Here is a 13,218-nt window from a genome sequence, read left to right on the forward strand (position 1 = left end):
AAATTGGCCATTGTAAATTGCCCCTAGTGTAGGGAGGTGGTAGGGAATATGGGATTACTGTAGTCTTTTGGGCCTCCTTATCTCGAGAGACAATGGATACGCGCCTGGAGGTGGTCAGTGGTTTGTGAAGCAGCGCCTGGAGTGGCTATAAAGGCCAATTCTAGAGTGACAGGCTTTTCCACAGGTGCTGCAGAGAAATTTGTTTGTCGGGGCTGTTGCACAGTTGGCTCTCCCCTTTCGCCTCAGTCTTTTTTCCTGCCAACTACTAAGTCTCTTCGACTCGCCACATTTTAGCCCCGTCTTTATGGCTGCCCGCCAGCTCTGGCGAACGCTGGCAACTGACTCCCACGACTTGTGATCAATGTCACAGGATTTCATGTCGCGTTTGCAGACGTCTTTATAGCGGAGAAATGGACGGCCGGTGGGTCTGATACCAGTGGCGAGCTCGCTGTACAATGTGTCTTTGGGGATCCTGCCATCTTCCATGCGGCTCACATGGCCAAGGGATTACTGTAGGATTAGTATAAATGGGTGGTTGTTGGTCGGCACAGACTCGGTGGGCCGAAGGGCCTATTTCAGTGCTGTATGTCTATGACTATGACTAATAAACCAGAGGCCCAGGCTAATGCCCTGGGGACATGGGTTCCAATCCCACCATGGGAACTGGTGGAGCTTAAATTCAATAAGTTAATAAATTCAAATGAATTGAAAGCAAATGAAACTATCAATTGTTGCACAAAACCCATCTGGTTCACTAATGTCCTTTCGGGAATGAAATCTGCTGTCCTTACCAAGTCTGGCCTATGTGACTCCAGACCCACAGCAATGTGGTTGACTCTTAATTGCCCTCTGAAATGGCCAGTTGCCAAGGGCAATTAGGGATGGGCAACAAATGTTGGCCTTGATAGCATCACCCACATCCCATGAAAGAATTAAAGAAGAAAGCAACTTGGGAGCTCTGCCTTGATTTTGTGATTGTGTTCTCCCAGGATATACTCAAATGCGCCACTGACAGCAAAGATGAAAATTATTGAGCTTCTTTTCCTGGTAGCTGGAAGTCACTTTATGGCTGTGAAACATGGGCAAGGGCTGAGAACACAGGCCTTATAAACCATTAGCTTGGTCCTAAGGCTCAGCTTAGTTTTATCCCATGCACGTTTTGAAAGTTGGCCAAAGGTGGTAACTGCTTTCTCTATCTGTGTATTGAGCTCTGCATCACTGTCTCTCACCCAAGGTAGCAGAATTTGCTATTCACTACCAGTTGGTAATAGCCACAATACATATAGTGTTACCAGTGAAATTACTAACATTCCTATACTACTCTAAAAACAAATGCAATTTTGACAACTTAATTTAGTTGGTAATATATAGACACCAGCTGGTTGTTTCACATGGGAATTATATCTTTCTTGGTAAAATCCTAAGCTCAACTAGTTGGGAGCTCAAGATTTTATCAAAGTAAACAATTCCAATGTGAAAATATCACGGAATAATAGAATGGTTATAGCACAGAAGGAGTCCATTTGGCTCGAATAGCAAAATATCAAAAATTGCAGAGTAAATTCCATAGTTAGCCACGTGAAGAACTAACATCATTTCTAAGTAATAATACAAGATTTCTATCTACCACGCCACTAATATACTATATTTTTCTCAAGTTATCTGTAGTTTTCACGTAGGAAGTACATACTTTCATATTCCCACATCACTGGAAGGTATTATTGACAAAGCATGTGCTTAATTGAAAGTGTGTATATATTTTTAAGAAAGCAATTGAACTGGATTTAAAAAGGCTTCCATTTAAACAAAAATTTTCAAATGCAATTAACAGTCCAAATCTAATGATATGCAACCAATTAAAAATAAAAATAATGGCATGCGTGCAGGGCATATGCTTGGTGAATTATAATCTTACCTTTATATTTAAAGCTCGGCTTTCAATCTCAGAAGTGCACTTTTTAATAATGAAGGGAATTCCGTCCGAACAATTTTTTGCAGCTTGAGTGAAATCCACCCCAAACAGGTGCAGTCGACCATGAAGCTTCTTATGGCCACACTGTATAGCCAGAGTCTCAAGGCACTTTTTGTGGCATGCCAAAGTACACTGTCGAGAAAAATTCAAAGCAAATGTTAACTCAACGCTAATCTCAGTTTAAGACTTGAGCACGTAGGAGCCAAGTTTTCACTTTTTTGTTTTAAATAAGTCAGTGCAATCTGGACAGAAAATCGACCAAACCAGTGCAGACATTTTAAAAACAAATGATGGCCTAAACCACTTCTGATTGTGTTTTTCATTATCTTTTATGCCGGTTCAAGATTCAATTGCCCTAGATCAGACCCTGCCCACAAAACTGGCCATGAGCCTAGATCAAAACTGGGAGATTCTGCTGGTTGGGGAATGCGCTTCCAATTGCACTCATTTTCTTAGGTGCACTGGCACTATTAGTCATATTTTAAAAGTATTTTTATATCAAGAAATATTTAATTTACTAAGAATCTGCCTAATGTACACCAATGGAAATATTAAATGGTTCAGTATAGTTTTTTCCCCCCCATCATGTTCAGTGATTTTAAATCAGGCTACTCAGAGGTGGAGAAATGGGAACTCATTAAAAATACTTATTTTTGGTGATAAGCCCATTTTCAGCTGCATTAATAAAATTGCACTGTTAGTGGAATTCCATGATTATGGTCACACCAAAAGGGTTGTTAGTCCTGCAACAACAGCTTTGAGAGATTCTGGCCAGAGTTGTTTTAAACCATTATGTCTAAACGATACTATTCTTACACAAAAACAAGAAATGCTGGAATCACTCAGCAGGTCTGGCAGCATCTGTGGAAAGAGAAGCAGAGTTAACGTTTCGGGTCAGTGACCCTTCTTCGGAACTGACAAATATTAGAAAAGTCACAAATTATAAACAAGTGAGGTGGGGGTGGGGCAAGAGATAACAAAGGAGAAGGTGCAGATTGGACCAGCCCACATAGCTGACCAAAAGGTCACGGAGCAAAGGCAAACAATATGTTAATGGTGTATTGAAAGACAAAGCATTAGTACAGATTAGGTGTGAATACACTGAATATTGAACAGCAGCAAGTGCAAACCTGAAGAAAAACAACCTGAAAAAAACAGTGGGTAAGCAAACTGAACAAACTAAGATGAAATGAAATAAATGCAAAAAAAATTGTAAAAAATGTAAGAAGGAATGTAAAAAAAAGGAAAAAAAAAAAACTAAAAATGAAAGTAAAATGGGGGGGGGGGCTGTCATGCTCTGAAATTATTGAACTCAATGTTCAGTCCGGCAGGCTGTAGTGTGCCTAATCGGTAGATGAGATGCTGTTCCTCGAGCTTGCATTGATGTTCACTGGAACACTGCAGCAATCCCAGGACAGAGATGTGAGCATTAGAGCAGGGGGAAGTGTTGAAATGGCAAGCAACCGGAAGCTCAGGGTCCTGCTTGCGGACTGAACGGAGATGTTCCGCAAAGCTGTCACCCAGTCTGCGCTTGGTCTCCCCAATGTAGAGGAGACCACACTGTGAGCAGCGAATACAGTATACTACATTGAAAGAAGTACAAGTAAATCGCTGCTTCACCTGAAAGGAGTGTTTGGGGCCTGGGATAGTGAGGAGAGAGGAGGTAAATGGGCAGGTATTACACCTCCTGCGATTGCAGGGGAAGGTGCCCTGGGACGGGGACGAGGTGGTGGGGGTAATGGAGGAGTGGACCAGGGTGTCGCAGATGGAACGATCCCTTCGGAATGCTGACAGGGGAAGGGAGATTCTTACACAACTGTTCTACAGGATTACATTAAACGACAAGCAATTTATACAGCAACACACCAAGGCTCCTGTGACAGAAATCACACCTGCCAAATGGAAACATATTAATTTCGTCATATGGAACACTATTTGAACTTTTACTGGACATTGAATATAACTTGTTTAAAAAGACCACAGAGTGGAATGACTGAAAACATGGCTGTACATTTGCATTCTGAAAGACAGTTGCATAGAAAGACAATGGGAGTGCTCCCTGATTCAATTAGCCAGATGGGTTTTGTCAATAGTGATGATCAAAAGACATTGAGAGTCATTGGCTGTGTAAGAGCCATCACTCCACACCCCAACCAAGTGTGTGCAGTAAGCTTTGAAGAATCAACAATCCTCACAGGCGATACTGTTTCAAACAAAGAGCTGGTGACATGACTAACCTGCTGGCCAACCTGGGAACTAATTGAATTGTGCCTCACAGAAAAGTTTGGGGCAGACTGCAATTTTGAAGACCAAAGAGAAGCAAGGTCTCTCTCTCTCACACAAAGTTCCAGGGACTCACAGAAGCCACTTAAACCTCAAGACAGAAGACCCCTGCAGCCTTCTGGTACCAGCGAAACAAGTTTAAAAGTATGCACTGGGCCCCAACGAGAACTGCAAGACTTAACTTCAATCAAGGTCTTTACATCCAAACCAAAAAAACAGCAACTAAATTCCATCTACTACTTCAAACCTTCCCCCCTTTGATTCTTTCTCCTCCTCTGTATCTATTCGTGTGCATGTTTATCGCGTATGCATGCTAGCATGGTTGCGTCGTGTATTTTTTAGGAGTTTTAATTGAGTTAGAGTGTTAAGGTTAATAAACTTACACCTTTCTTGTTTAAACCAGAGAAAGCCTGTCTGATTGGTTCATTTACAATTACAATTAGAAAGCAGTTAGGACTCACTTAAGTGAAGCTGAATACACGGTTTTTAAAAAGTTAAACCCGGTTGTGGCCAAACCAGGAAAGGGGCGAGAGGGGAGCCAGAGACCCCTTCCTCACCCGGTCCTAACACTTTTTAGACAGCACCTTCCAAACTCGTGACCTCTATCATCTAGAAGGACAAGGGCAGCAGATGCATGGGAACACCACCTGCAAGTTCCCCTCCAAGCCACACCATCCTGACGTGGAACTATATTGTCGTTCCTTCACTGTCGCTGGGTCAAAATCCTGGAACTCCCTTCCTAACAGCACTGTAGGTGTACCTACATCCAAAGGTCTGCAGCGGTTCAAGGCAGCAGCTCACCACCACCTTCTCAAGAGCAATTAGGATGGGCAATAAATGCTGGCCTCGCCAGTGACACCCACATCCCAGGAACGAATAAAAAAAACCTGACAACTGTTTCCATAAGCAGACGTTCTTCTATGAACAGAAACCGGTGACCTTTATTCTTTTTCACAATTAGCGTAACTCGTAACAATTAATTCAATTACTGTAAATTGCTAATTGGAGAACAACTGGGATGCCCACTAGGTCTCGTCAAAACAAAGACTGAAAATACTGAATCTATATCATTTTGTAGACTAAAAACAGATTTACAATTAAAATGTGTAAGCAGAAGCAACGGAAAATATAGGCAAAGATAATACACTGCACAATACTTGTATAAGAACCGGAAATGGTGCAAGAGAGACCAAGCTATCTTTCCCAGAATGCTGCCATCAACTTTTAGTTTCTTGGAATGAAACAATTTTTTCAAATGAATTAGATGAACCTTCATTTATTAATTGGCAAGGAATATGCTGTCTTCATGTGTACCTTCTACATAAGAAATAGCAAGAGTAGGCCATTTGGCCCCTCGAGTTTCTTCCGCCATTTAATAAGATCATGGCGGATCTGATTGTGACTTTAACTCCACTTTCCTGCCTGCCTCCCATAACCCTAGACTCCCTTGTAGATCAAAAATCTAACACAGCCTTGAATATATTCAATCACCTAGCCTCCACCGCTCTCTAGGGAAGAGAATTCCAAAGATTAACGACTCTCAGAAGAAATTCCTCATCTCGGTCTTAAAAGGGAGACCCCTTATTTTTAAACTATGCCCACTGGTTCTAAATACCCCCACGAGGGGAAACCCTCTCAGCATCTTCCCTGTCAAGCCCCCTCAGAAACTTATGGCACTGTGGAACAGGAAGCCAATCAAGTAGGGGGAGCAAAAAGGAATGTAGTGGTAGTAGGGGATAGGAAAGTGAGGGGGATTGACACTGTTCTGTGCAGTCGAGAGCGTGAGTCCAGAAGGATGTGTTGCCTCCTCGGTGCCAGGGTTCGGGACATCTGCTCAGGGCTGGATAGTAACTTGAAGTGGGAGGGGGAGGATCCAGTTGTCGTGGTCCATGTAGGTACCAATAACATAGGAGGACTAGGAAAGAGGCTCTGCTTAGACAGACAGTATGAGGAGCTCGGCACCAAATTGAAGAGCAGGACCTCAAGGGTAATAATTGGCAGAGGGCACATAAGATTATTGAAATGAATCCATGGCTCAAAAACTTGTGTGGGAGAAGTGGGTTTCGGTTTGTGGGGCACTGGCACCAGTACTGGGGAATGTGGGGAGCTATACAGTTGGGACAGTCTGCACCTGAACCGTGCTGGAACCAGTCTTCTAGCAAACCGTAGAACTAGGGAAGTATAGAGGGCTTTAAACTTAACAAAAGGGGTGGGGGGAAGGGGGGGGAAAGAGGGATCAAGCTTGGGTCGATGTAGCAAGTCAAGGGGTAGGAGAGCAGAATAGTAATATGGGAAATGTAGGCCAGAGAATGACAGGAAGGGAGAGAGAGAAAAAAACTAAGAATACACCAACAGTCAAGACTAGGGGTCACAAAGATAACAAAAAGACAAAACTAAAGGCTCTGTATCTGAACGCATCTAGCATTCAGAACAAAGTAGACAAACTGATAGCGCACATTGAAGTAAATAAATATGATCTAATAGCCATTACAGAGATGTGGCTGCAGGAAGGCAAGGATTGGGTCCTCAATATTGAGGGGTATATAACATTCAATAAGAATAGGAAGCTAGGTAAAGGTGGAGGGGTAGCACTGTTAATCAAGGATGGCATTGGTGCAATAGTCAGAGATGACCTTGGTTCAGGAGATCAGGATGTCGAATTGGTTTGGGTGGAGCTGAGGAATAGTAGGGGAAAGAGGTCACTAGTGGGAGTGGTCTACAGGCCCCTGAACAGTAATCACAATGTAGGATGAAGTATACAAGAAACATTGGGTGCTTGTGATAAAGGGATGGCAATAATCACGCATAATTTTAATCTACATATAAACTTGAAAAATCAGACTGGCAACAGTAGCCTGGATGAGGAGTTCATGGAATGCTTTTGAGATAGTTTCTTAGCAGCACATTCTGAAACCAACCAGAGAGCAGGTTATATTAGACTTGGTATAGTATAACATTACAGGATTAATTAATGACCTCACAGTAAAGGCACCTCGAGGTATCAGTGATCACAATGAGTGAATTTAACATCCAGTTTGAAAGAGAGGAGTGGGTCTAAGCCTAGTATTTTAAACTTAAATAAGGGCAACTATATGGGCATGAAAGCTGAGCTAGCTGAAGTGAACTAGGTTACTAGGCTAGGAGACAGATCAATGGCGAAGTAGTGGCAGACATTTAAGGAGATATTTCAGAATAAATATATTCCTACTGTAAAGAAAAATTCTAAAAGGAGGACCCACCGTCCGTGGTTAACTAAAGAAGTTAAGGAAAGCATTAAACTTAAAGAAAAAAGCACATCATCGTGCAAAGATGAGGAGCAGGTCAGATGATTGGTCAGAATATAAAGAACTGCAGAGAATGACTAAAAGGTTAATCAGGAGAAATAAAGTGAGAGGAAGCTAGCTAGAAATGTAAAAACAGATAGCAAGAGTTTCTACTGGTATTTAAAGAGGAAAAGAGTAAGTAAGTGAATGTTGGTCCTCTAGAGAAAGGGAATAGGGAGTTAATAGTAGATAAAAAGGAAATGGCAGATGAAATGAATATTTTGCTTCTGCCTTCACTATAGAGGATACAAAAAACATTGCAGTAATAGCTGTAAATCAGAAGGTGGAAGGAACAGAGGAACTTGGTGAAATTATAATCACCAGGGAAGCGGTACTGACCAAACTGATGCTGCTGCGGGCTGACAAGTCTCCGGGTCCTGATGAGCTTCATTCTAACGTCTGAAAAGAGGTGGCTAATGAGGTAGTAGACACGTTGGTGTTAATTCTTCAAAATTCGCTAGATTCTGGAAAGGTTCCATCTGACTGGTAAGTAGCAAAAATGACTCCTCTATTCAAGGAGGTGGGGTGAGGGGGACGGGAGAAAACAGGTAACTACTATAAGCCAGTTAGCTTGACATCTGTCATGGGGGAAGGTGTTAGAATCGATCATTAAGGAGGCTATAGCTGGGCACTTAGAAAAACTCAAGGTAATCGAGAATAGTCAGCATGGTTTTGTGAAAGGGAAATCATGTTTAACCAATTTATTGGAGCTCTTTGAAGGAGTAATATGTACTGTGGATAAAGGGGAGCCCGTTGACCTACTGTACTTGGATTGCCAGAAGGCATTTGACAAGGTGCCACATAAAAGGTTACTGTGCAAAGTAGGAGCTCATGGTGTAGGGGGTAACATATTAGCATGGATAGAAGATTGGCTGGCTGGCAGAAAACAGAGTATATGCATAAATGGGCCCTTTTCTGATTGGCAGGATGCGACGAGTGGAGTCCCACAGGGTCTGTGCTGGGGACTCAACTTTTTACAATTTATATCAATGACTTAGATGAGGGGAGTGATGCCATGATAGCTAAATTTGCAGACGACACAAAGATAGGTTGAGTGGGCAAAAATCTGGCAGATGGAGTATAATGTGGGAAAATTTGAAGTTGTTCGCTTTGGCAGGAAGAACAAAAAAGAGCAGAGTATTACTTAAATGGAGAATGACTGCAGAACTCCGAAGTGCAGAGGGTGCATGAGTCACAAAAAGTTAGTATACCGGTACAGCAAGTAATAAAGGCGGCGAATGGAATGCTATCCTTTATTAAGAGAGGAATTGAAAATAAAAGTAAGGATGTTATGCTTCAGTGATACAAGGCATTGGTGAGACTACATCTCGGATACGGTGTGCAGTTTTGGTCTCCTTATTATGCGTTGGAGGCGGTTCAGAGAAGGTTTACTAGATTGATACCTGGAATGAGCGGGTTGTCTTCTGAGGAAAGGTTGGACAGACTGGGCTTGTTTTCACTGGAGTTTAGAAGAGGAGACTTGATTGAAGTATACAAGATCCTGAACGGTCTTGACGAGGTGTATGTGGAAAGGATGTTTCCTTTTGTAGCAGTGTCCAGAACTAGGGGGCACTGTTTTAAAATTAGGGGTCACCCTTTTAGGACAGAGGTGAGGAGAAATATTTTCTCAGAGGGTTGTGCAACTTTGGCATTCTGTGCCTCAAAAGGTGGTGGAGGCGGGGGTCATTGAATATTTTTAAGGGGGAGGTAGATTGATTCCTTTGCCTAACCAGAATCTAAGATTAATCGAAGGTAGATGAGAGTGTGGAATTCGAGTCAGAAACAGATCAGCCATGATCTTATAGAGTGGCGGAGCAGGCTTCAAGGGGCTGAATGACCTACTTTTGTTCCTAATTTGTATGGTTTCAATAAGATCACATATCATTCTTCTAAACTCCAATGAGTAAAGGCCCAACCTGCTCAACCTTTCCTGGGATGAAAGGGTTATCTTATGAGGAATCAGCCTAGTGAATCTTCTCTGAACTGCCTCCAATACAACTATATTCCTCCTTAAATAAGGAGATATAAACTGTATACAGTACCTTAGATGTAGTCTCATCAATGCTCTGTACAGTTGTAGCAAGACATCCCTACTTTTATACTTCATCCCCTTGCAACAAAAGTCAACATTCCATTTGTCTTTCTAATTACTTGGTGTACCTGCATACAACTTTGTGATTCATGTACAAGGACACCCAAATCCCTCTGTACCGCAGCATTCTGCAGTCTCTCTCCATTTAAATAATATTCTGCTTTTCTATTCTTCCCGACAAAGCGGGCAACCTCATATTTTCCCATACCTACCAAATTTTTGCCCACTCACAATCTATCTATATCACTTTGCAGACATTGTGTCCTCCTCACAATTTGCTTTCCTATCCATCTTTGTATCGTCTCTGAAACACTTGGTCGATTCATCCAAGTCATTAACAGAGATCATAAATAGTTGAAGCCCCAGCACGGATTCCTGTGGCACGCTCTAGTTACAGTTTGCCAACCTGAAAATGTCCCATTTATCCAGAGACTCTGGTTTCTGTTAGTTAGCCAATCCTCTATCCATGCTAATAAATGACCATGAGCTTTTATCTTGTGTAGGACGAGATGTTAAAGGTGGAATACAAAAGCTTTAAATGTTCAGAACTAAAAAAAAAAACCCAGCTGGACCTGGGTTATTTATTTCACTGGGCTTTGAAAAAACAAAACAAAGAATCTTTAAAGAAGTCAAAACAAAATTCTTCTCACCTGCATGAATAATAGCCTATAAAAGTTGTACTCACTTTCCTGCATTACAATAAGACTGGGTCAGCAATGGACAACTGGAAGTTACATATTAATCAGACAATTTTTTTATTCATTCATGGGATGTGAACATTGCTGGCAAGGCAGGATTTGTTGCCAATCCCCAATTGCCCTTCAGCAGGTGGTGGTAAGCTGCCTTCTTGAACTACCGCAGTCCGCTGTGGTGCAGGTATACCCACAGTGCTGTTAGGAAGGAAGTTCCAGAGTTTTGACCCAGTAACAGTGAAGGAACAGCAATATAGTTCCAAGTCAGGAGAATGTGTAGCTAGGAGGGGAGTTTGCAGGTGGTGTTCAGTGTGTCTAGCCACCCTTATTCGTCTATGTGGTACTGGTCGTGGGTTTGGAATATGCTGTTGAAGAATATTTAGCGAGTTTCTGAAGTGCTTCATGTAGAGATACACACCGCTCCACTGTGTACTGGTGGTGGAAGAAGTGAATTTTTTTTTAAATTCATTCATGGGATGTGGGCATCACTGGCTAGGACAGCATTTATTGCCCATCCCTAATTGCCCTTCAGAAAGTGGTGGTGAGCCACCTTCTTGAACCACTGCAGTCCATGTGGGATAGGTACCCCCAGGGTGCTGTTGGGAAGGGAGTTCCAGGACTTTGAACCAGCGACAGTGAAGGAACGGCGATATAGTTTCAAGTCAGGATGGTGTATGGCTTGCAATGGAACTTGCAGGTGGTGTTCCATGCATCTGCTGCCCTTGTCCTTCTAGGTGGTAGAGGTCACGGGTTTGGAAAGTGCTGTTTAAGGAGCCTTGGTGCGTTGCTGCAGATGGTACACACTGCTGCCACTGTGCGTCGGTGGTGGTGTGAATGTTTGTGGATGGGGCGCCAATCAAGCGGGTTGCTTTGTCCTGGATGGTATAGAGCTTCTGAAGTGTTGTTGGAGCTGTACCCATCCATGCAAGTGGAGAGTATTCCATCATACTCCTGACTTGTGCCTTGTAGATGGTGGACAGGCTTTGGGGAGTCAGGAGAGTTACTCGCTGCAGGATTCCTAGCCTCTGACCTGCTCTTGTAGCCACGGTATTTATATGGCTACTTCACTTCTTTCTGGTCAATGGTAACCCCCAGGATGTTGATAATGGGGGAATTCAGCCATCAGCAAGCATCCCCATTACTAACCTGATGACCGAAGGAAGGTCATTGATGAAGCAGCTGAAAATGGTTGGGCCTAGGACATGACCCTGAGGAACTCCTGCAGTGATGTCCTGGAGCTGAGATGCTTGACCAACAACCACAACCATCTTCCTTTGCACGAGGTATGACTCCAACCAGAGGAGAGTTTTCTGCCAGATTCCCATTGACTCCAGTTTTGCTAGGGCTCCTTGATGCCATACTTGATCAAATGCTGCCTTGATGTCAAGGGTGGTCACACTCCCCTCACTTCTGGAGATCAGCTCTTCTGTCCATGTTTGAACCAAGGCTGTAATGAGGTCAGGAGCTGAGTGTCCCTTTACTGATGATCAAGAGTACACGGATGGGGCAGTAATTGGCCGGGTCGTATTTTTCCTGCTTTTTGTGTACAGGACATACCTGGGCAATTTTCCACATGGCTGGGTAGATGCCAGTGTCGTTGCTGTACTGGAACAGCTTGGCTAAGAACACGACTAGTTCTGGAGCACAGGTCTTCAGTACTATTGCCGGAAGGTTGTCAGGGCCCATAGCCTTTACAGTATCCAGTGCCGTCAGTCGTTTCTTGATATCATGCGAGTGAATCAAATTAGCTGAAGACTGGCATCTGTGGTGCTGGGGACCTCAGGAGGAGGCAGAGATGGATCATCCACTCAGCACTTTTGGCTGAAGATTGTTGCAAATACATCTACCTTATCTTTTGCACTGATGTGCTCGCCTCCCCCATCATTGAGGATGGGGATATTTGTGGAGCCACCTCCTCCAGTTAGTTGTTTAATTGTCCACCACCATTCACGACTGGATGTGGCAGGACTGCATAACTTAGATCTGATTCGTTGGCTGTGGGATCGCTTAGCTCTGTCTATCGCATGCTGCTTACGCTGTTTGGCATGCAAGTAGTCTGGTGTTGTAGCTTCACCAAGTTGACACCTCATTTTGAGGTGCACCTGGTGCTGATCCTGGCATGCCCTCCTGCACTCTTCATTGAACCAGGGTTGATCCCTTAGCTTTATGGTAATGGCTGAGTGGGGGATATGCCAGGCCATGAGGTTACAGATTGTGGTCGAGTACAATTCTGCTGCTGATGACCACAGCATCTTATGGATGCCCAGTTTTGAGCTGCTAGATCTGTTTGAAATCTATCCCATTTTGCATGGAGGTAGTTCCACACAACACGATGGAGGGTATCCTCAATGTGAAGACAGGACTTTGTCTCCACCAGGACCGTGCAGTGGTCACTCCTACCAATACTGTCATGGAAAGACGCATCTGCGACAGGCAGATTAGTGAGGACGAGGTCAAGTATGTTTTTCCCTCATCACCTGTCGCAGACCCAGTCTAGCAGCCATGTCCTTTAGGACTCTGCCAGCTCGGTCAGTAATGGTGCTACTGAGCCACTCTTGGTGATGGACACTGAAGTCCCCCAGAGTACATTCTGCGCCCTTGCCACCCTCAGTGCTTCCTCCAAGTGGAGGAGTACTGATTCATCAGCTAAGGGTGGTGGTAGGTGGTACTCAGCAAGAGGTTTCCTTGCCCATGTCTGATCTGATGCTATGAGACTTCATGGGGCCTGGAGTAAATCTTGAGGACTCCCAGGGCAACTCCCTCCCAACTGTATACCACTATGCCGCCACCTCTTATGGGTTTGTCCTACCGATGGGACAGGACATACCAGGGGATGGTGATGTCAGTGTCTGGGAC

At 43.6% G+C, this 13,218-nt stretch overlaps 1 protein-coding gene across 5 annotated transcripts in view; it reads right to left on the bottom strand.

Annotated features, from left to right (window-relative positions):
* Nucleotides 1–13,218, bottom strand: part of LOC137372706 (rho GTPase-activating protein 29-like) — a 122,169-nt gene that overhangs the window by 11,017 nt on the left and 97,934 nt on the right. For all 5 annotated transcript variants that reach the window (XM_068036823.1, XM_068036825.1, XM_068036821.1 and 2 more), the window contains one exon: nt 1,916–2,104. In XM_068036823.1, the coding sequence (XP_067892924.1) occupies nt 1,916–2,104 (189 nt within the window). The remainder of the gene's footprint in view (nt 1–1,915; nt 2,105–13,218) is intronic.

This window comes from Heterodontus francisci, chromosome 8 (assembly GCF_036365525.1).
Source record: "Heterodontus francisci isolate sHetFra1 chromosome 8, sHetFra1.hap1, whole genome shotgun sequence".
NCBI lineage: Eukaryota > Metazoa > Chordata > Chondrichthyes > Heterodontiformes > Heterodontidae > Heterodontus > Heterodontus francisci.